Raw genomic sequence first — 22,483 nt, forward strand, 5'->3', positions numbered from 1 at the left:
AGATAGATAGATAGATAGATAGATAGATAGATAGATAGATAGATAGATAGATAGATAGATAGATAGATAGATAGAAAACAATCCAAATTAGATTATTAGCTCATAATTATGTAATTGCAGAGTTAAATAGCTTTGTCTTTTAGTGGTAAGCAATAATAAACATAAATAGAGTAATGGTACACAATATTGCAGGTTTTTGTTTTTTAGTATTTTATTTGTCGTTTGTTTCTTGACAAACTGACTTGTGTTCAGGTCAGCTGCAGTTCAGAAAGAATATCCACGTCAGCGTTTTTCCGACGGACTTGAACGCATCTTGGAACGTCAGTCTCATTAAACATCTGTCCCAAAACGAACGCAGTTGCTAGTGTTTTTCTTTAGCCACCCCCTGACAGCTAAATCAATCCTCGTGTCGTGTTGTGTCACATTTATTTACCTGTCGCGCGCGTGTTCGACCTTACTGTCCGATAATTAAGGTGGGTGAACGCACGTGAACGCCCCTTTAACCACAAACACACTTCACACGTGTCCATTCAGGAGTTGCACGTGCTTTATTCACCCTCACCATGTCGGATTCCTCTTTTTTCTCCCTCCTTTGAAGCTTCCGGTTCTGACCAGGCTGGTACCGAGGTTCTGTTCGGGCCAGAGTCCATGTGTGGGCCTGAGCTTTTCACCCTGTTGGTTCGTTTTAAAATCTGTTTGGGTTGTTAAATAACACAATTAAAAGGCTCGGCTTGAACACGTTCTGTATAACTTCTGAAGTCAATTCTTCAAAGTTTAGAAAATACATTAAATAAAGTTCAGTAAACGAGAAGTGCATCTAAATATGTGTTGTTAGTTGTGTAAACTAACAAACAAACGAAAGTACATTTTCTTCTGATCTTCAGGAACATGCCTAAAGGGGTAGTTCAAATATTTTAAAGCGAGGGTTCCTGGCAATGTTATGAGCAATCAATATCTTACCTGTTGTAGGTGGATTTCTAAACTGCCTCCATTCACAGCAACAGTCCTTTTAACTTTATATCCAAATCTGATTTCTAGATAAAGTCAAGTTTGGAACAGCTAAAGATAAGCAACTCCCAATTTCAATAAATTTGTTTACAATTTCCAGCTAACAGACGAGGCTTTGCCTGCCTTCAGGTGTTTGGTTGTGCTCTAATGTGAGTGCTGACTGTTGTTTTCCTGTTTTGCTCTGCTCTGTTGATCAGTTTTTAGCTACCATTCTGCTACTTTTGACTTTCAGCTGGTCAGTAGCCACTTTTTGCATTAAGCCAGACTTTTGACAGCTGCTTAGCTCGCCTTTTGATGCTTATAGTCATTTAACTTGTTTTTTAAATGACTTTCTGTTTATAGCTAGCATTTGCTACATTTATTTTATATCTAACCCTTTTACTACTTTAAGTTAATACTCGACTACTTTTAGCTTTTAGATACTTTTAGCAATTTGTTACCTTTAGCTTACTTATAACCTTTACCTAGCCTTTTGACACTTTTAATCTTTTAGCTCAGGGGTGCTCTTACCCCTGGGCCTCGAGGGTCACTACCCTGCATGCTTTAGTTGTTTCTCTGCTTTGACACTCCTAATTTGAAAGATTGAGTGATTTACAACCTTTTCCAGAATTTGAAGGCACACTGAAGAGCAGGGAAACCACTGAAACATGCAGGATAGTGGCCCTCGAGGAACCAGGTTGGGACCACTGTTTTAGCTAATTGCCTGCTTCTTTGAGCTTAAATAACTCAGTTTAATCTCCTTCAGCAAAGTCATTATGCATTCATGCTTTTTTTAACAAACAGAAGTGTCATTCACACAACTGGAAGATGATAGCAACCAGGAACCTTGTTGATTACAAAATACATTCAACTAACATCAGCATAATGGTACTTCTTTCAGTTATCTAACTGTTAACAATGGTGTACCACAAGGTTCAGTCTTAGGTCCCACCCTCTTTACAATCTACATAGGTAATGTAGGTCAGATCATCCCTGACGCATCCTTACATGCTGATGATACAGTTGTTTATTGTCGAGCTAAAACAGTCGCTAAGGTTTTCCAGCTTTTGCAATCTGCTTTTGACATCATCCAGTCTGATTTACTCCGTCTCAAACTTGCTGACAAAACCAAAGGGATGCTGTTTTAAAAACAGGAAGTCGGTCCCAGCAGTTCTTCCCTCGATTTTATCCTCAAATGGTGTTCCTATTGAGTTTGTCGATTCCTACAAATATTTGGGTATTTTGGTCGATTCGCATCGCTTTTTTTAAGTCCCACGTTGAAAACTTGGTAAAGAAACTGAAAGTTAAACCGGGTTTCTTTTTCAGAAATAGATCCTGTTTAACTCTGAACGCTAGGAAACACTTTGTAACTGCGACTTTCCTTCTCTCCACTGATTACACTGACATCATTTACATGAACGCTCCTACAAGCACCTTGCAGATGTTGGATGCTGTCTATCATGGTGCACTAAGATTCATAACTAGTTGTGATTATCGTACCCACCACTGCACCCTGTATTCACTGGTTAACTGGTCATCATTAACTTCACGCAGACTCTCTCACTGGTACATTTTCATCTTTAAATCACTTCTTGGTCTGTTGCCTTCATACATCTCCTCCTACATGTCACTGCGTGAGTGCAGCTACAGCGTGCGCTCTCAGGACATTATTACCTGCAGTGTTCCCTCAGTGCGGACTGAACTTGGCAAAAGGGCCTTCTCCTACTCCGCTCCTGTTTCCTGGAACATCTTGCATAAAACATCTGTTAAGTTTTTGGCAAAAAAACAACACAGACATGTTTCTGTTTTTAGTGTTTTGTATCGCTTTATAATGTAGCTGTTTTTCTTCTTTTTATATTGTTTTCTTCTATTTATTTTTGTCAATTTATATGCCTTCTTAAGATTGTCTACTGTTGTCGTCATTCTTTGTCCTAAACAGGTCTCTCTTGTAAATGAGTCTTCGAGGCTCAGTGAGACTAAGCTGTATTAATAAAGGTTGAATGAACTGTTCAAAGTGACGTTACTGTAAAGGCAGTTCAACCCTTAAACGCAACGAGGCTGCGTTTCAGTGTGAGCTCTCACTCTCCTGTGCCTTATCAGGTCTCACTCAGGTTAGACTCATGAGATTTGTACCATGTGTCCCTTGAAGCGTTCCAAGTTAAAGCAAAAAACGGGTTCTGGTCGTTGCAGCTCAGAGGAATCTGCTGGATCCACGTCGAGTTTCTGACTAACGGCTGAAGTATGTTGTTAACCTGCAGCGCTCGTGGCGAGGATGCGGCTGCACAGAGCGTAGTATGATTGAGGGCGTAGCGTCGGCCGCTCCGTGTGAATGGCAGGCGTGGTGCAGGAGAAACCTGTTGGGATTCATGAGAGAAAATTAAGAAACGAACAGATCAGAATAGACTAACTCTTTATTTACTTTTTGACACACTTTGCTCAGGTTTGTGGCCTACGCAGTCAACATTAGCCTACACTGAAATCACTCTAACTTGGCAAGTTTTACTAATCTTGAGCTAACATTAGTTGAGTCGTTCACAGCACATATACTGAGCGCGACATCCTTCGACATCAGAAGAGATGGTGCGTAGCGGCATTTTCAAAAATTGGACCAAAACAGTTCACAGATCTCAGTCTAAATCTCTGTCCCAAACGGCAGCAGATGATACGCATTCCTTCAAGGAATACTTGGCCTTTATTTGATTTCGAGTTATCTTTATCCTTTTCCCAGATTTCCCCTGAATCTCTCCAGGACTCAGTGATGTTCGAGTCAGTCCTCAAGCGGCAAAAAAGTCCAGCGTAACAGCTCATCACATGAGAAACCAGGAAAAATAAAAAGGAACTGGTGCAAATTTGTGATAAGAACACTGAGAAACTCCCAGAGCCTCGTTATTAACGAGTTGAAAATCTTCTGTCAGAACAGGGTGTGGTGGACAAGACCAAACCAGCCTCCCTCCTCTGGCTGCGGTGCGAGGCCTCTGGCTGTTACTCGCATTTCATCTCCTGATATTCATATGTTTACACGAGCAGTTTAGACATCCGACAAGAATGCTCCTGTGGCTTCTCTGTAGGACTCGGGACAGATCTGTATCGTCACACATGCACATTTTTACTCATTTGCTGAAGAAAACAAAAGTTTGGTGATGTAATCTGAGCCACCGGTTTTAAAAAGTACCAGTCTGACTTAAAAGATGGTGGTTTAACTGTGTAGTGCGTATACAAAAACATCTTATTCTCCACTGCCAAAGCAAAGGAACCAGTGGGCAACAGCTACAAATGATTCAAGTTCAGAGTCAAACTGATTCAAGATGGCGGCTACAGCTGATCAACATTGGCAAACACAAAAAAAATAGCTATAACTCAAATTAATTTCAACGCTTTTGAGCTAAAATTTGTTGTGGTAGTAGCTGAAACTCACCCCCACATTATATTCTAAGAGCTAATTGATCATTTGAGATCTGTTTTAAGCTCGTTGCCTCCAACTGTCAACTACGTGTCTCAGTTGGTCTGGGAACACCTTGGAGTCCCCCCAGAAGAGCTGGAAGAGGGGGCTGTGGAAAGAGATATATGGCCTTCCTGCTCAAGCTGCTGCCCCCATGACCCAACTTTGGAACAAGCGGACGATAATAAGTGGACGGATGTTATTTTGTTGGTTTTTTTTTCCTTGTAAGTATAGTTTCCACAAATAATTGGGGTGGCCAGTGCCGTGGCCAAAGATTAATCTGTGGTGGCCAAGGCCACCACTGGCCACCCCCTAGGTCCACCATTGCACCACAGAGTGGATAAAATTGCTCTCTCCGCTTGCCAGGATCTGTCACTCTGCGTTGCCTCGGACAAGAAAAACAAAGTACCTCTGTACTTTTACACAGCATAACTATGACCTTCTTGAATATCTTGCACAAAAAACGTTAAGGTTTACTTGTATTCCCTTTTCAATTCCAGTCCATAAAAACACTCAAACATTCACTATTCAAACCCTTCAGCGACGAGGAACATCGACATACCGTTTGTTTACCATGAAATGAGAAATTGAATATTGCTGTGGTTTGTTTCTGATGAAACAATCGAAATTACTCGTAACACCACATGTGATCCTCGGTAATATCTATATTTGAACATATACAAGTGCACATTTGGTGAGTTTGATAGAGCTCTTCATTCAACCTTTATTTATATGTTGTTAAACATGTTGGTTTTTTCCAGTTTGAGACAGAACAAATCTGACTGAATGATGTCGAATGCAGACTGGGAAACCGTAGCGACTGATTTATCTTGACGATAAACCACTGTGTCATCTACATAGAAATGTAAACATGTGTCAACTGTGCCGTTGGCAAAGAAATGTAAGGATGTGTCAGGAATGATCTGACCTATATTACTTATGTAGCTCGTAAAGAGGGTGGGTCCTAAGACTGAGCCTTGTGGTACACCATTGTTGACAGTTATGGTAAATAACTGGAAGAAATACCATTATGTTGAACACATTGTCTGAGATCATTAGAAAACCAACCGATAGTGTGAAATGAAAAACTGATGTCTGAGCGCTTATGGCATAAGATGTCATGGTCTACAGTATCAAAAGCTTTAGACAGGTCTAAGTAAAGTGCAGCACAGCAGTCCTTAGCATCCAATGCTTAAAAAGAGCACTAAGTTAGCTTGAGCCTAATTATGTGAGACTTTACTTGTGGGTTGGTATCACACAAACAGTAGAATTTGGTTTTGTGTGTCTGAATGAAACGTTCATACTTTGGGTTCACAAACACGTCTGAGGATGTTGTCATTGTTTTCTTATGAAGCCGCCACACAGCCCTCAGACCACATAATCTCTGCACCCACACATACACGCACCAAATCCCGTGCGTTCACAGTCGTCTCCTGTAGGTAACCCCTTCCCCTTATGTGGCCCCACGCTGTAAACAGGCTGAAATGTTGTTCGGTGGCAGCAGCTTTTTCTTTGTGGCCGATGACTCTGGTGAAATGTAAAGCTCTCTGGTATTGTCCAGCACACGGGTGCTCTTTAGCGGTGCAATCACCAGTGAAATGGCAGTGGGCCACGGGGCTGAAAACAAGGATCAGCAACTGGTCAGCAAATCACAGCTGAAAGCCGTTAAACGGTGGATTTGCCATGTAAGCAAGAGAAGCTGGTGAGGCTCTTTGTGGAGCTGGTTTGAGCACACAGAGCTAAAAGCTGAAATTATGTTTTATTAGACTTTTAAGATCTGACTCGTTTGTCCTTTGAGGATATTTTATCACATCGATCAGTTTGGAATCACTTTTTGGCAAAACATTGACAATCTTTATCATGAAAAAAACAGATAAAGATACAACCGTTTTACATAAAATGCAATTTATCGTGAAAAATTAGACAAATTGCATTTTCTGCACAACGAGTGATTAACGACTTTGCTGAGCTAAGCTAAAACTGAGGTATTGAAGCTAAAAGAAGCAAAAGGCCAGCTAAATGTAGCAAAAAGCTATAAAACAAAAACAGACTAGATAAAGGAGTAAAAAGCCAGTTAAAAGTCAAGTCAACTTTATTTATAGAGCACATTTAAAACAGAAGCTGTTGTCAAAGTGCTTAACAGCAACACCAGTGGGAAATGATAATACTGAAGAATTAATGAAAAGCATTTAAAACATAGGACACAGAACAAAAAAACACTAAATCAACTCACACTGTGTGAGCCTGCGAGAACAAATGTGTTTTTAGCAGAGATTTGAGCTCAGGAAGGGAGGTGTCCTGCCTGATGTTGGGGGGGCAGGTTGTTCCAGAGTTTGGGGCCCATGACTGAAAAAGCCCGATCTCCTCTGAGCTTCAGTCTTGTTTTTGGAACAGCCAAAAGCAGCTGATCGGATGATCTCAGGGCCCGAGAGGGAACGTAAGGTTCCAGTAGCTCGGAGAGGTAAAGGGGTGCGAGGCCATTTAGCCATTTGAAGGTCAACAGAATAATTTTAAAGACTATTCTAGTACGAACAGGGAGCCAGTGAAGGGAGGACAGGACTGGTGTAATATGTTCAGACCTACGAGTTCCGGTTAAAAGCTGAGCAGCAGCATTCTGGGAGACATGAGATGGAGGACTGTCTTTTGAAAGTAGCAAAAGACTAGTCAGAGGATAAAAAGTAGCTGAAAGGAAAAAGTAGCAAAAATGTTTAAATGCTAAAGAGAGCAAAAGACTAGCTAAAAGACAAAATTGGCAAAAGACTAGCTTAGAAGCACAAAGTGGCAACAGACAAGCTGGAAGCAAAAAGTGGAAAAACTTTCTGAAATTTGACACTAGCAAAACCAACTTTGTTGGACTGGCTAAATGTCAAAGTTCATGCTCAATAATCCAGGTAAAAAAAATCCAACAAAGTTAAGTCAGGTCCTCTGGATGGTTTCTTTGTGTTGAAACATTTCATCGTTCATCCAAAAGACTTCATCAGTTCGAGGAGCCACAACAAACTCAATCCCATAGGCAGCACACTCACATAGTGGGCCAACTGGTTTGATGGTGATAAGATGATCTCTGGAGTCCGCCCTGTCCACCATCGACGACTCTGAGGCAGCCATGTCCAAACTGGTTCAAAACATCAAAGGATAATTGAGCATGAACTTTGATGTTTTGAACCAGTTTGGCCACGGCTGCCTCAGAGTCGTCAACGGTGGACAGGGCGGACTCCAGAGATCATCTTATCACCATCAAACCAGTTGGCCCACTATGTGAGTGTGCTGCCTATGGGACTGAGTTTGTTGTGGCTCCTCGGACTGATGAAGTCTTTTGGATGAAAGATGAAATGTTTCAACACAAAGAAACCGTCCAGAGGACCTGACTCAACTTTGTTGGACTGGCTAAATGCTAAAAGTGGCAAAGGGCTATTGAGAATCCAAAAGTAACAGAATGGTAGCTAAAAACCAAAAATAGCAAAAGGCAGTAAAAAGGTGTAAGACTAAAAACACCAAAAGGTTAGCAAAAATGCTAAAAGTGGCAAAAGGCTAACAAGAAACTAAAAGTAAATTGGTATCTAAAAGTAGCAGGATGGTAGCTAAAAGTAGCAGGATATTTGTTAAAAGTAGCAGGATGGTAGCTAAAATCAGCAGGATGGTAGCTAAAAGTAGCATGATAGTAGCTAAAAGTACCAGAATGGTAGCTAAAAGTAGCTGTATGTTAGCTAAAAGCAGCAGGATAGTAGCTAAAAGTAGCCAGATGGTAGCTAAAAGTAGCAGGATAGTAGCCAAAAGTAGCAGGATAAAAGTAGCAGGATAGTAGCTAAAAGTAGCAGGATGGTAGCTAAAAGTAGCAGGACAGTAGCTAACAGTAGCAGGATGGTAGCTAACAGTAGCAGGATAGTAGCTAAAAGTAGCAGGATGGTAGCTAAAAATAGCAGGATAGTAGCTAACAGTAGCAGGATAGTAGCTAAAAGTAGCAGGATGGTAGCTAAAAGTAGCAGGATAGTAGCTAAAAATAGCAGGATAGTAGCTAACAGTAGCAGGATAGTAGCCAAAAGTAGCAGGATGGAAGCTAAATGTCAGAGTCAGAGATTCTTTATTGTCGTTCTACCACACGTGCATGTGGTGGAACGAAATTATGTACACAGGGTCCCAGTTACGGCAGCACGGTGGCGCAACTGGTAGAGCTGCTGCCTCTCAGTGAGCAGGTCCTTGGTTCAAACCCCGGTCCAGGGGCCTTTCTGGGTGGAGTTTGCATGTTCTCTCCGTGCATGCGTGGGTTTTCTCCGGGTACTCCGGTTTCCTCCCACAGTCCAAAAACATGCATGTTAGGCTGATTGGTAACTCTAAATTGTCCCTAGGTGTGAGTGAGAGAGTGAATGGTTGTTTGTCTCGTTTGTCTCTATGTGGCCCTGTGATGGACTTGCGACCCGTCCAGGGTGTACCCCGCCCCTCGCACAGTGATTGCTGGACATGGGCACCGGCGACCCCCGTGACCCAAAATGGAATAAACGGGAAAAGAAAATGGATGGATGGATGGATGGATGGGTCCCAGTTACATCCAACAATAAAATGTAAAAGAAAACAATGATAACATCTAAGATATGAACTAAGAAAAACTTCATCTAAAAATGCACTAATAGCATAAAAACATTGTGTCGAACAGCAGCACGAACAAATGTAACAAAGAACTAGAGTAAGAATGCTGAAGATTTTCATGAGAATGTTTTTGAACGATTTAAAGAAATCCCAAGGTTTTTCTATGAGCGACACATTTTTAAATAAAGTGTAAACCAAGAGTCATAGCAGGAAGCAGAAGTAGTTGAATTACAAGAAAGTCGCTCATTGGCTCCAGAGCTCGGTACTTCCTCCTCACAGAAATCTAAATGCACCCCACCTATCTCTTGAACCAGAAGCTGTTTGAAAGGCACAATATGAACAGTTCTCCTTGTCTGTTTTTATTAATGGATTGTTAAAAGCTGATGCCTGTCAGGTAAATATAATTTGTTTCAAACAGTGACATGGGATAACATTTTGTAATAGTGGTTTGAATTTGCCTGGATTGTTGAGAAGTTTGTTAAATACTTAATATTTTATTTAATTCACCAGTAGCTGTCTTTGTATATCAGGAAATAATTATTACAGGAATTCACTTATTATGTTGTTCAAGGCGTAAAGTGATTTGCTCGTTCTGAGACAGTGTCAGAGTTAAACTAATCTTAAAAAGTTTAAAATTGACTTAAACAACAGCTGGCAAAACGTTACTGATTCAAATAAAACAACAATTTTTTATACATTCTTTTGTAAATTACCAAAATTTCCTTGAGGTTTTCGTTATTTTCACTTCTTTTAACGTTTCTCTGCTGCCATCTAGTGGCCACGTGCTCCAAAGGCAAGTAACCGATCACGTGACCTGGTGCTCCTGTCAAATACGTCCCCTTCAGTGGACTTTTATAAAAAATAAAATAAATAAACATTATGCCCCTCGATCAGGGATCTGCAACATTTATAATCAAAAGAGGCATTTCTGCTCCAAACGTACAACACTATTACAAAACTATTTATTTTATATAAATAAACAAAACAAAAAAAAACTGTAGTTGGTTAAATTTTGACATTAAAGAACTATAAAAAAACTATTGTTATTGATACCTTTATGTGTTAAAATCAAAGAAAAAACTAACATATGGAGAATGAAAAATAAAATACAAGTTTATTCTATACTGTATTTGTGGAAAACGAATTGTTTTAAGTAACAAAATAACGAAACATATTTAAAGTGAACAAAAATAGGTCACTATTGGATATTTATGTGTGATTTAATGAACTTTCTCAAAGGCAAAAAAAAAACTGCATTTACTTGTAACCTCTTTGTGTGTGTGTGTTATTTTCTTAATCAAAGACCGATCTTGATTTTTACTCATGGTTATCAGAATGACTTAACATTATTTAACAGAAGACTGTTTTTATTGCTTCATGGTGGATAAATCAGTGATCTCTGTACAAAGCTGCTCTGTTTAGGCTTGTTTGTTTTTGCTCAGCGACTTGCATCCAATGTTCAGTTTTCAGGATTTCAGAGGACGTTAACAGGTTAATTAACTACCAGAGCAAAGACCAGTCCGTTCATCACTTTTATCTGACACTGAAGGCAAAGCAGCAACAATGGTTGTGCCCATGTTTGTCTGTAGCGTTAGTAAAATGTCTCATGAAGTGAATTAATTTTACAGAATCTCTCAGAAAGTTATGAACGGATGTGCAGGGTGAATATGCGTTGAATACCTCCAGCAGAACCAGGCTCAGGACGAGCAGCCTTCTGCTTCGACAGGCTGGGGTGTGAGAGGAACAGGAAGGAGAAACGGACACAGAATGGCAGGTCCAGGTGAACTTTCTATAGGAGGAAATACAAAAAATATGTTAAGATAAAAATAATTACAAATACAGAGTAGAGTAAGTAAAGACAGCAGCAGAGTGAGGAAATGTGGTCAGTTTGTCCTTCAGCAGTCTAAGCCTATAGCGACATAACTAAGGGATAGCTCAGGAAACCCAAGAAGGCCCTAACTATAGGATTTATCAAAAAGGAAAGACTTAAGCTTAATCTTAAAACTGGACAATGTGTCAGCCTCACGGACAGAAACTGGAAGTTGGTTCCACCAGAGAGGAGCCGATCTTCCTCCCATTCTGCTTTTGGAAACTCTAGGAACCACAAGTAAACCTGCAGTCTGAGTGCAAAGTACTCTGTTAGGAAAATATGGAACAATAAGATCTATAATATAAAATGCAGCTAGGTTGTTGAGAGCTTTGTAAGTTAGAAGTAAGATTTTGAATTCAATTCTGAATTTGACAGGGAGCCAAAGGAGAGAAGCTTAAACTGGAGAGATATGATCTCTCCCACTAACTCCAGTTAAGACTCTGGCAGCAGCATTTTGGATCAACTATCCTTCCATTATCTCTATCCATCCATCCATCCATCCATTATCTTTACCCGCTTATTCCATTTTGGGTCACGGGGGTCGCCGGTGCCCATGTCCAGCAATCACTGTGCGAGGGGCGGGGGACACCTTGGACGGGTCTCCAGTCCATCACAGGGTCACATAGAGACAAACGAGACAGACAACCATTCACTCTCTCACTCACACCTAGGGACAATTTAGAGTTACCAATCAGCCTAACATGCATGTTTTTGGTCTGTGGGAGGAAACCGGAGTACCCGCAGAAAACCCACGCATGCACGGAGAGAACATGCAAACTCCACCCAGAAAGGCCCCTGGACCGGGGTTTGAACCAAGGACCTGCTCGCTGAGAGGCAGCAGCTCTACCAGTTGCGCCACCATCCTGCCCTTTGGATCAGCTAAAGACTTTTTAAAGAAGTATTTGGACACCCAGATAATAAACCATTGCAATAGTCCAGTCTAGACGTGATAAATGCATGGACCAGTTTTTCTGTAGCATTTATGGACTAGATGTTTCTCATTTTAGTGATGTTACGCAGGTGGAAGAAGGCAGTTCTGGTAACTTTTTTAAATGTGGAGGATAAAAGACATGTCCTGATCAAAAATAACACCTAGATTTTTAACATTAGAACTGGAGGCCAGTTTAATAATAATATTAATAATATAAATAAAGGGTGAATGAATGAATGTGTTATGTGTTGCCATCATTGTATGTTCAGTCAGAGATTCTTTATTGTCATTCGCACCTCATGTGGTACATGTGGTGGAGCGAATTATGTACACAGGGTCCCAGTTACATCCAACAATAAAATGCAAAAGAAAAACAGAAGGTGAAATTGGATCTCTGCATTTAACCCATCCGCCAGTGGACAGCTGTGGAAAGCACCCGGGGAGCAACTAGGGATAATGTGTCCTGCTCAGAGACACCATGAGATGTGCAATGATCGGGGATCGAACCCGGGTCGGCTGCTCTGCCCCTACACCATGCCATTCAAGGAGGGCGAAAGACTGAAAAATTCATTCCTAAGATGCTCAGGTCCAAAAACTAAAACCTCAGTCTTGTCTGTGTTCAAAAGCAGAAAATTAAGGGTCATCAAGGATTTTGTATCTTTACTTTTAAGACATGCTTGTAGTCTGGGTAACTGATTGGATTCATTGGGTTTCATGGACAAATATAATTGTGTATCATCAGTATAACAATGAACATTTATCCCATGTTGTTTAATAACATTACCTAATAGAAGCAAGTAAAGCGTATTGGTTTAAGCATTGAGCCCTGAGGAACTCCATGACTAACTTTGGTGTATGAAGAAGATTCATTATTTACATTTACAAACTGGAATCTTTCGGCTAAATATGATTTTAACCATTTTAGAGCTGCTCCTGTAATTCCAATATCACATTCAAGATGTAGTAGAATTATTATGATCAACATGCAGCACTGGGGTCTAACAGGACCATGAGACACAAGTCCATTGTCAGAGGCCATGAGAATATCATTAGTGACTTTCACCAGTGCTGTTTCTGTGCTATGATGAGCTCTAAACCCTGACTGAAACTCTTCAAACAGATAGCTGTAATGTTTATCCATATATTGCTTGTGAAGGAATTGTTACACTACAAAGTTTTCTGAGATACGTTTCCCTTTATTTTTGATTAATTTATGCAAAGTTAAGTCAACAGAATGGTTAATAAATAACCAGTGAGAAATAACTGTTGGATTTAGGTTTATTTCATGCAATCCTGCATAGTGAGTTCAGGACCCCTTAGCTGCCTAACAAGGTGCCGAATATAAAAAAACCCACTGACTTCAGCACTAAACAGATCCTGCTCAGAACATGCAGTTAAACTAGGGAATTTATAACGGTAACAAAATATGCTGTAAGCTCATTCATTCATCAACTTTAATCTAAAACTTTTTTATTTTTTATTTTAACCTTAATCTTGGAGGTCATAAAGGAGGTCCTGCTCGAGGATTTGGGTCAGACGAGGGACTTTGGCCTTTACTTTACAGTCACTAAACAAACTAAAAGTTCCAAAAAGGCAAATTCTTTAAAAAAAAAAACACAAAAAAAAACCTTTTGAGACCACGCTGAAGTGATTTATTGGCTCACTCTAAGTGTAGCTGTTAGGTGAGGTGTTCTGTTTGTCTCCTGATAAAATGAACAAACATCCCCCACCACCCATAAAGTGCATGTTTGAACCTGTAGATTGTTGTGGGCGGTCATGGGTGTTGGGCGGTGAGACATTAAAAGCCCAGCTTCTCTGCAGTCAGCAGCCGCAGACCTCTGAGTGTTTGTTCTGTTCTCAGCTGAAATGGCTCTGGAGGGTAAAACTGCGGTGGTGAGCGGAGCGGCCATGGGCATTGGGAAAGCCGTGAGCGAGATCCTCTTGGAGAATGGGGCGAAGGTAGAGTTTCCACTCGTCTTGATCTGGTTGTTCAAGTGTCAACGTGGGCTCCTGTTACAACGGGGGGGGGGCCCCACGCAAGAAGCAAAACAAAAATCTCATTCTGCCAGAGCAGATTATCAGCTGAAACTCTTATTTTTTATGATATGTGTCAGAACTTGTTTAAACTCTTGGAATAGTTTGGTTAAAAGCTTCTATTGGCTTAATTTGACATGTCAGTGAGCCTCGCCCTGCTCTAAAACAGCTAAAATTACAGGAAAACTCAGTTTAGCTCATATCACCGAGTCATATTTAATTATGTAGCTAAAATTAAGCTGAGTCAGAAATAAACAGAAGTGCAGAACTCTTCGTTTGGAAGAATCCAAACTGCGGTGAAGTTCTTTCTTGAAGACGAGTTCTCGTGACTCAATGAGACTACCTGTATAAATAAATAAATAAATAAATAAATAAATAAATAAGTTAGTTTCACGTTGGACATTCGAGCTCCGTGTCTTCAGCGGTGTGTTCCTCTCGTTCGATGCGATGCAGGCAGTCTGATTTCAGTCAGGCGCGCTCAGCCTGCCCCTAAGTTTAGGGACCGTCAACAAATTCCTGCACCCAAAATGTTGTTTTTTTCCTCCAATAACTTTCATGTCATCACACCCACTGAAGCGAAACTTTTGTTAAACTGCTCTACTACACCTGACAGTGGGTCTCATGATGTGAAAGTTATTGGAGAAATAAACATTTTGGGTTTGGTAATTTGCTGACGGTCCCTAAGCCTACCATTCCGTCTCGGAGGAGGGGCAGACTGAGCACGCCCGACTGAAATCAGACTGCCTGCATCGGATCGAACGAGAGGAACACACCGCTGAAGCCACGGAGCTCGACTGTCCAACTTGAATAACTTCACCTCAGTTTTCTACAAATTGTTTTGACGTTGTTTTAAGCTCTTCATCAACACCTCTTCGGTTTTTTCTTTTCTTTTTTCTTCACCAGATTGTTACTCGAGTTTTGACTTTTTAAAAACTATTTAACCTCAAAATCACTTAAACATAATCAATAACCTTAAATTTGATCAATTAAATGCCTAGAAGTCCTTGCAGGAATGCATGTCGGCCACATCCTTTCATTCTTTCAGCTAAAGATCATTTTATAATGACAAATGACCGTTTTGTGGCCGTTTTGGTCAAATCTTGAAAATAAAGTTTTGGCAACAACATTTTTCAAGAGCATGAGATGGTACACTCAGAGTATGTGTCGTGGATGACTCTCAGCTACCACTACCTTAAATTTCAACATAATAATCGACCAGCTGACTGAGTTATACTCATCTTTGTGTTGACTAATGTCAAATAGCTGTAGCAGCCATCTCAAATTGGATTGACTCCAAAAGTTCATCAGATGTAAATGTATATCCAGTGATTGCCTTCTGTAAATTTCATTGAAATTCGTCCAGTATTTATTGAGATATTTTGCTAACAGCCCCAACAGGGTTAACGCCAATAGTTGATGTAAAAGTTTTAGGCAAAGATCTTGTGCAGTGAGTAGCATTTAGAGTATGTGTTTTGATTGACTCTCAGCTACATCTACACAAAATGTTAGCGCAATATCTGTAAAATTACCTCAAGTATAACCATTTTTGTGTTTTTCAAGTTTCAGTAGCTTTGGCTGCTGTCTTCAATTGGCTTAACTCCAAAAGTTAATCAGCTGTAACTGTACATCCAGAGATTATTTTCTGAAATTGTCAGTAAAATCCATACAGTGACACTGAAGATATTTTGCTAACAGACGGACAAAGTTGACTTCAAATGGGTAATGGCAAGTTCAATTGGTTATTGTTCAGGTATGAGTTGGGGATTCATCTTGGCTACGGCCACACCAAACCTTCAGTCATCGTCTGTAAAATTGACAGCTATAGGGCTTTTTGTGTTTTTTAAACTATGACATAATAAACTAAAATAACACAAAACTTTCTGTGAGTTATCACTGGTTGTGCACCTACAGCTGATGAACTTTTAGAGTCAACCGAGTTCAAGATGGCCGCCACAGCCGACGTAAAATGATCTCAATCTAAAACTCTGGAGTGTTGGACCTTTAATCATTGATTCATTCGAATGGAAACAGAGGTCGTCGTGTGATGAGTGAACTCCAACACTGGGATTGGGTAATCCACAGTTGATTTAACAACATTAAAGAGTTTGTCGCTCAGAGATTATTGATCTGATTAGATACAGATCTGATCCATTTAACAGCCCGGTGTTTTAAATTAACTTAACAAGAATGTTATGAGCACCTTATGCTTTGTGTCTGTAATCGGACTATGCTCCTTTCAGCTTGTTTTTGCAAGTTTTAGCTTTTTCTGATATTTCAGCTACTATTTAAATGTTTTATGCAAATTTTAGCTTTTTCAGCTAATTCCACATTTTTTGCACTCATTTCAATATTTTTTCAGACAAATTCAGCGAAAATGTGCTCTCTCCACTCCCTTTGGGTGATTTAAGCTTCTTTTCTGCCTTTTTAGCTGCTTTTCAGCTGACTTTGTTGTTGTTGCTACTAATTTTAGCTTTTTTCAGATAATCAGAATCGGAATAAACTTTATTGGAATTGCACCGAGGTACAACGCGAATATGTACGTACAGTTGTCCGAAAGATGGGCGGCGTGCACGAAGCTGCAACTGTAGAAAGCGCGGCCGTTTTATCCTTATCAGATAATAATCTTAGATGGGAAAATGTGTAGAAACATGAGTGGTATTACAAAAAAAGATCTTTCACATCTTGTCTATCAGGACACGATTTGAGACATAAAAAAAAACTTACCAGCAAGCACAATTAAAACATGATTACATTTTCATTTGACATCGAGATGTGGAGATTTGTCCATGAGCGTTTTTTCAGATCAGCCACAGTTTCTGAAGAAGTTGTTCCAGCATCTATAATTTACATTATATTGTGCTCATCTCTGCTTCTTCCAGCCTAAGTAAGCAAACATGTTCTGTCTGCTTTCTTCTGCTAATTTAAGCTTGTTCTACCTTTTCTGACCCTTTTAGCTAATTTCAGCTGTTTTCAGATAAATTCTAGGCTTTCTTGGTAAATTTTTGCTACTTTCAGCCTAATTAACTTCTTACTGCTAATTTCGGCTTGTTATGCTCCTTTCAGGTTTGTTCTACTAGTTTCAGCTTTTTCTGCCTTTTATTGAGATGTTTTTATGCTAACTTTAGCCTTTTAAGCTAATTCCACTTTTTTCAGCTAATTTTAGCTCTTTCGCTGGTAGCTTAAACTTCTTTCTGCCTTTTCAGCTATTTTTTTTGTGCTAATTTCATCCTTTTTTTAAGCTAATGTCCTAATTTTTGTGCTAATTTCTGCTTATTTAAACCTAATTCAGAAAATATGTGTTCTTTCTGCTTTCTTCTGCTAATTTAGGCTTGTTCTTCATTTCAGCTTCAATTCAGCATGTTTTTAGCTAGTTTCTGCATGTTCTTCAGTAAAAAGCATTCACACTGACTGACAAGTTTTTTGTTGTTGTTTTTTTCTTTACACACATTCTGATTTACAAGCACAAATTATATATGACAGGACTTTGTGCCCAGAGAGTGTCTCATGTCTGTCTCGTCTCGTTTTTTTTCAGGTGGCCCTCTTGGACATAAATGAGGCCGCAGCTGAGAGTTTGCTGGAGACCCTGCGCAAAAAGCACGGAGCGGGAAAATCGTTGTTCGTGAAGTGTGATGTCGAATCAGAGGAGCAGATTAAAGGTCAAACACACAAAACAAGAGTGAGATACAGGAGTATAAAACTTTTATTTTCCTCCAGTAAACATAAAGCTGATGAAACTGCAGCCAAAGAAGTCCAGTTTGGTCTCAAAGGACGTTCCCTGAGAAACTTCAGGGGTTGTCGACGTGCATTTTGACGAGTTCTCGTCTGTTTTTTGTGACTTTTTCTGTCGGTAGTGGAGCGCTCCGAGGTTTTCTTCCATGGAGATCAGTACAATGTAAAACTAAACGGATGAAGCTGTCGAAGTGATACGTTGAGCTTGGAGTTCAGCTCTAATGGCTTTGGATGGTTTCCTTGGCTCTTTTTCTGCCATCTGCACTATCCATCTGATCAACCCGGGGTCGCATTGCTTTTTGCGTCCACATCCTAGGAGGTTGGCTACCGTCCCACGGACCTTATACTTTTAAATAATGTAGTCAGCTGTGGTCAGAGGAACATGAAGCTGCTTGGAGATAGTCTTGTAGCCTTTAGTTTTCACATGGATTTCACATGGATATTAGAAATCTTTCTTTCCACAGCTCTCTGAGCTCCTCAGCTTTGTGTTCTCTGCTTCCTGTTCAGTGAGGTGCTCATAACAAGACCAGCCTACTGAGTGAGTGGCACGTTAGTTCTTTTTAAAAGGCTGATAAAAGGCTTGAAGGTGCCTGTGATGCTAATTAGGGTCAAACACTTATTTTGAAACATGTAATACAAAGATTAAGACTCTTATTTTTAAAGGTACTAACAAATCTGGCCAAACTGTTTTAGCACGTTTTAGTAAAATAAACAAAAAGAGTTTTTGTTTATTAGGGATGCATGATATTGGATTTTTGGCTGATAACCGATACCAGTACCAATATTTTCCCCCTAGATCTACTTACAGAGACTACGTAGCTTTCTCGGCTGTGGAATTAAAATACCACATTATTCTGCACGGTCTTTGTCAGTTTGGCTGCTACTAAATGCAGATGTCAAAAAAGGGAGCTGAAAATGATGCAACACTTCAACTTGGATTATGTTTAATGTCAAATTTATTCGTGACATTTACTCTCTGTAACACAATGACAACACTCGAACAGTGCAAATTTGTACATTTTCACCAATTTAATCTCAACCTGTTCACCAGCAACAAGTGAAAAGTGCATAAGTAGTAGTGCATTAATAGACATACTTGACAGTTTTGTAAATGAAAAATTAACTTAAAACAGAAGCCTTTTATATCGGTGAGTTATTTTGATGGAATGGCCGACATCCGATATTTAACTTTATCGCTAATATCGGCCGATACGATACCATGCGATAATATCGTGCGTCCAGTTGTTTTTTTTTTTTTTTTTACATTTTTTGCATACTAAAGGATTCCACATACATATTAGATAATTGATTTGAGCTGAATCACCTTTATAGAGAAATGAAGAATTGCTTCAATGGACATTAAGGGTTCCAACACATTTGTGTGTGTCTAAATATGCAGGAACACAAAAACCCTCTTCAGAATCGGTTTACAGCGTTTCTGTTGAAGGAGGCAGGTGTTGGACAGAAACCAGAAACGCAGAATGAGTTAAGAGGAAAACGAGCTTATTAAGTTTCTTCTGTTCCCATGGGAAGAACTGCACCGAGATCATGACATTAAGCTGTTTGGAGCTTTATTTGGACTTCAGGTGGGAAGGTTCAGATAAGTTACTGAGGTGGTTTCAGCCTCTGGAGCAAACCGGTTTGTTTCTTTCTATTTGCCTATTCATGTTTTTCCACTTCTCGTGAAACGCTGATAAGAATTTAACTACGATTGTCACATGAAAACGGATCAATTTGTTTCAATTTACTTGTACATAAGAGGTCGGTTAAGAGAAGATCGAATGAAAGCAAAGAAGTACAACTTTTTTTAACAAAAAATAAACAGATAAAGGCAAGGACAGATGATTAATTTAATAAAAGCTTGAATGTTTGACATCTTTGATGGGTTTTATTTTATGATTTTGTTCGTTAGAGCCAAAGGTTTTTAGTGGATTTTCTGATTATTATTATATTTTTAAGGTGTTTTTAAAGCTGAGACTTAGAGAAAGTAAAAAAGAGCATCTGGTGGTAAAAAAAAAAATAAATGGAAACACTCACATAAGAACGTCCAGAATTAAATTAAAAGCTTATCATTGTTTGAATTCCAGGTTAGTCTCAAACTGAGATCTTATGTTGTCGTTTTGTTCAAACCTTGACAATAACATTGTTTTCAGATTTATCTGATATCTGTGTAGTGAACTAAGCCTCAGGTCAAATCTGGCCTAGAGGGCCTTCCTGGGACAAGAACTGTATTTCATTGATTTGAGTCCAGAAACACAAGATTAAGTTCATCCAGAGACTTTCTAAGTGTCCTGCACTGATCAATTGAAAGAACACTCTCTTTTTTATTATCATTACTATTTTACAAATGTCGTGATAATCAAAAGTGTGTTTAGTTCAAACCATTTTTAAATGTTGAAGTGAACTACTCATTTTAAATCAACTGTGAAACAGTTAATGATTTTTTAATCCTCATTCAAAGTAGAAATCAAGTTAACGTCTGTTACAGAGTAATTATTCATTTTTTCTTGATCTTCTGTCTAAGACACCAGTGTAAGTTGGTCAAAAGTCAAGTTTCGGTCAACTGCAAGTTTACTGGAAAAGAAATGTCATGTTTAACTTTTACAGAAAGATATTAGAGAATTGACTCCACTAAGTCTCGGTTCTTCATAACAATCTTCTGTCTGTTCTTAAACAATCTAATCTTTTTTCCTTGACTTTTAATAACCTCTTACATCACTAAAACACACCCCTGTTTGGTCGATCGACCAATCAGGAAGTTCTCAAATGAACCGGAAGTGACCTCTTTAAAAGGTGCAACACTTCCTAGTTCAGGAGAGAGAATGCCGTGAGTTAGTTCCGAGAGCAGCAGAGTTCAGAATGCTGGAATGCAGAATGCTGGAGAAAAAGCAACTAAGCTGAACGAGAGAAGTTCAGAGGAACTATGAAATGTCTGTTCTGGGATGATCTCACGACTCAGAACGGTTCCCTACTATCCTTACGGAGACGCTGAAAGCGTTTGAAGAGAACTCTACGCCGAGGCCGAACTATCGTCTGCAAAGGTAAACGAGTCGATCTTCAACCGCAAAGTGTACCGTTGGTTAAGCTGGTCCAAAGGAGCGTGTTGTTCTGGTTATAACAGACAAATTCCCTCACCCATCTCTCTCAACTTAAACTTCATTTCCATCTTTAAAACTCTTCTATATTGCTAGTAATTAATCCAGATATTTTCAGAAATGTCTGTTGTAATGCTGTGAAGCAATGGAAAATCATGGCCGTATGGTTTTCCTGACTGTAAAGCTAATTAATTAAGCTGTTGTTATTTTCAATTTTGCCAAATTAATGTAAATGTTTGATGTTAAACTTTGATTCTGTTAATAAATGACCGCATTCATTTGATGGGTCAAAGAAAATTAACGTCTCACGTTACATTTTAATTTCAATGCACGATATTATTCAGTCCAGAAAAATGAATCCGTTTAATTTATGGATAACATATCACAGATATATGTCCTATTACATCTGAGACGTCATGCTCAGAGTGTGTGTTGGGAATGACTCTCAGCTACTACCACATCACATTTCAGCTCTGCATCTGTAAAACTGTATCATAATATGTCAATTTGATTGATTTTCATCCATTTACGCGTTGGCTAACATGAACTAGCAGCGACCCTATTCAATAAATACACAACATTTTGATTTAGGAAGCTAAAGCTAGTTATTTAGCTAACTGAAGCTTCGGATTACTAAAAAGAACCGTTGCAGCTTGTAAATTAATTAACAGCTTTCATGTTGTTCTTTGCAGCTGCCTTCCAGAAAACGGTAGAAACTTTCGGAGGAATAGACATTGTGTGTAACAACGCCGGCATCCTGACTGAGTCAAACTGGAAGAAAACCATCTCCATAAACCTCGTAAGACAGATAAAACATCCGTTAGTTTAACGTACTACGACGTGAAAGTTACATTTCAAGAGTTGGTGTTACATTATGTTGATGTTTGGTTCTTTTCCTATAATTTGTGACATCTCAGTTGAGCGTCATCAAGGCCACCTACATAGCTCTGGAGCACATGAGCAAACTGAGCGGAGGTCAAGGAGGCATCATCATCAACACGGCATCCATGGCAGGTAAAACATTTACGGAGCTTTCATTTCCTGTAGGAGGGCGGGAGGCTCAAGGAAAAAGCTCAAAAATATTTTGACTGAATATTTCAGAGCTTTTTACTCAAGGTTCTTTATTGTCATTCGCATCACATGTGGTACATGAGGTGGAACAAAATTGTGTACTCAAGATCCCTGTTACACCCAAAAATAGCAAAGATTATGTATGTAAGTATTAAAAAAAAAACAGTATAGGAGGGTCTAGGATATACGCTAAACACTAATGTAAAATAAAATGTTATATTAAACAAGAGCCCGAACTCGAGGTTGATAATTTTTGAATTTATTTACAGACAGTGAGATTAAAATTATGATGCTGTGGCCTGTAGACAAGTGACGTTTTTGTTAATCTAATAAAAAAATTTAAATGCTGCACATTGTTCAGACTGACTGAGAGACAAAGAGACAGACAGACTGACTGAGAGACAGAGAGACTGACTGACTGACTGAGAGACAGAGAGACTGACTGTGAGACAGCGAGACTGACTGAGAGACAGAGAGACTGACTGAGAGACGGACTGACTGACTCACAGACTGACAGAGAGACAGACTGACTGAGAGACTGACTGAGAGACAGACAGACTGACTGAGAGACAGAGAGACTGACTGAGAGACTGACTGACTGACTCACAGACTGACTGAGAGACAGACAGACTGACTGAGAGACTGACAGACTGACTCACAGACTGACAGAGAGACAGACTGACTGAGAGACAGAGAGACTGACTGACTGACTGACTCACAGACTGACTGAGAGACTGACTGAC

General features: G+C 39.5%; 1 protein-coding gene across 1 annotated transcript in view; it reads left to right on the forward strand.

Annotated features, from left to right (window-relative positions):
* Nucleotides 1-13,620: 13,620 nt before the first annotated feature.
* LOC119419914 (15-hydroxyprostaglandin dehydrogenase [NAD(+)]) overlaps nt 13,621-22,483 on the forward strand; it is a 13,150-nt gene continuing 4,287 nt past the window's right edge. Inside the window, exons 1-4 of the mRNA XM_037687285.1 lie at nt 13,621-13,770; nt 17,378-17,501; nt 21,362-21,468; nt 21,587-21,683. Coding sequence (XP_037543213.1) covers nt 13,678-13,770; nt 17,378-17,501; nt 21,362-21,468; nt 21,587-21,683 — 421 coding nt within the window. The 5' untranslated portion in view covers nt 13,621-13,677. The remainder of the gene's footprint in view (nt 13,771-17,377; nt 17,502-21,361; nt 21,469-21,586; nt 21,684-22,483) is intronic.

This window comes from Nematolebias whitei, chromosome 14, assembly GCF_014905685.2.
Source record: "Nematolebias whitei isolate Nwh7 chromosome 14, NemWhi1, whole genome shotgun sequence".
NCBI lineage: Eukaryota > Metazoa > Chordata > Actinopteri > Cyprinodontiformes > Rivulidae > Nematolebias > Nematolebias whitei.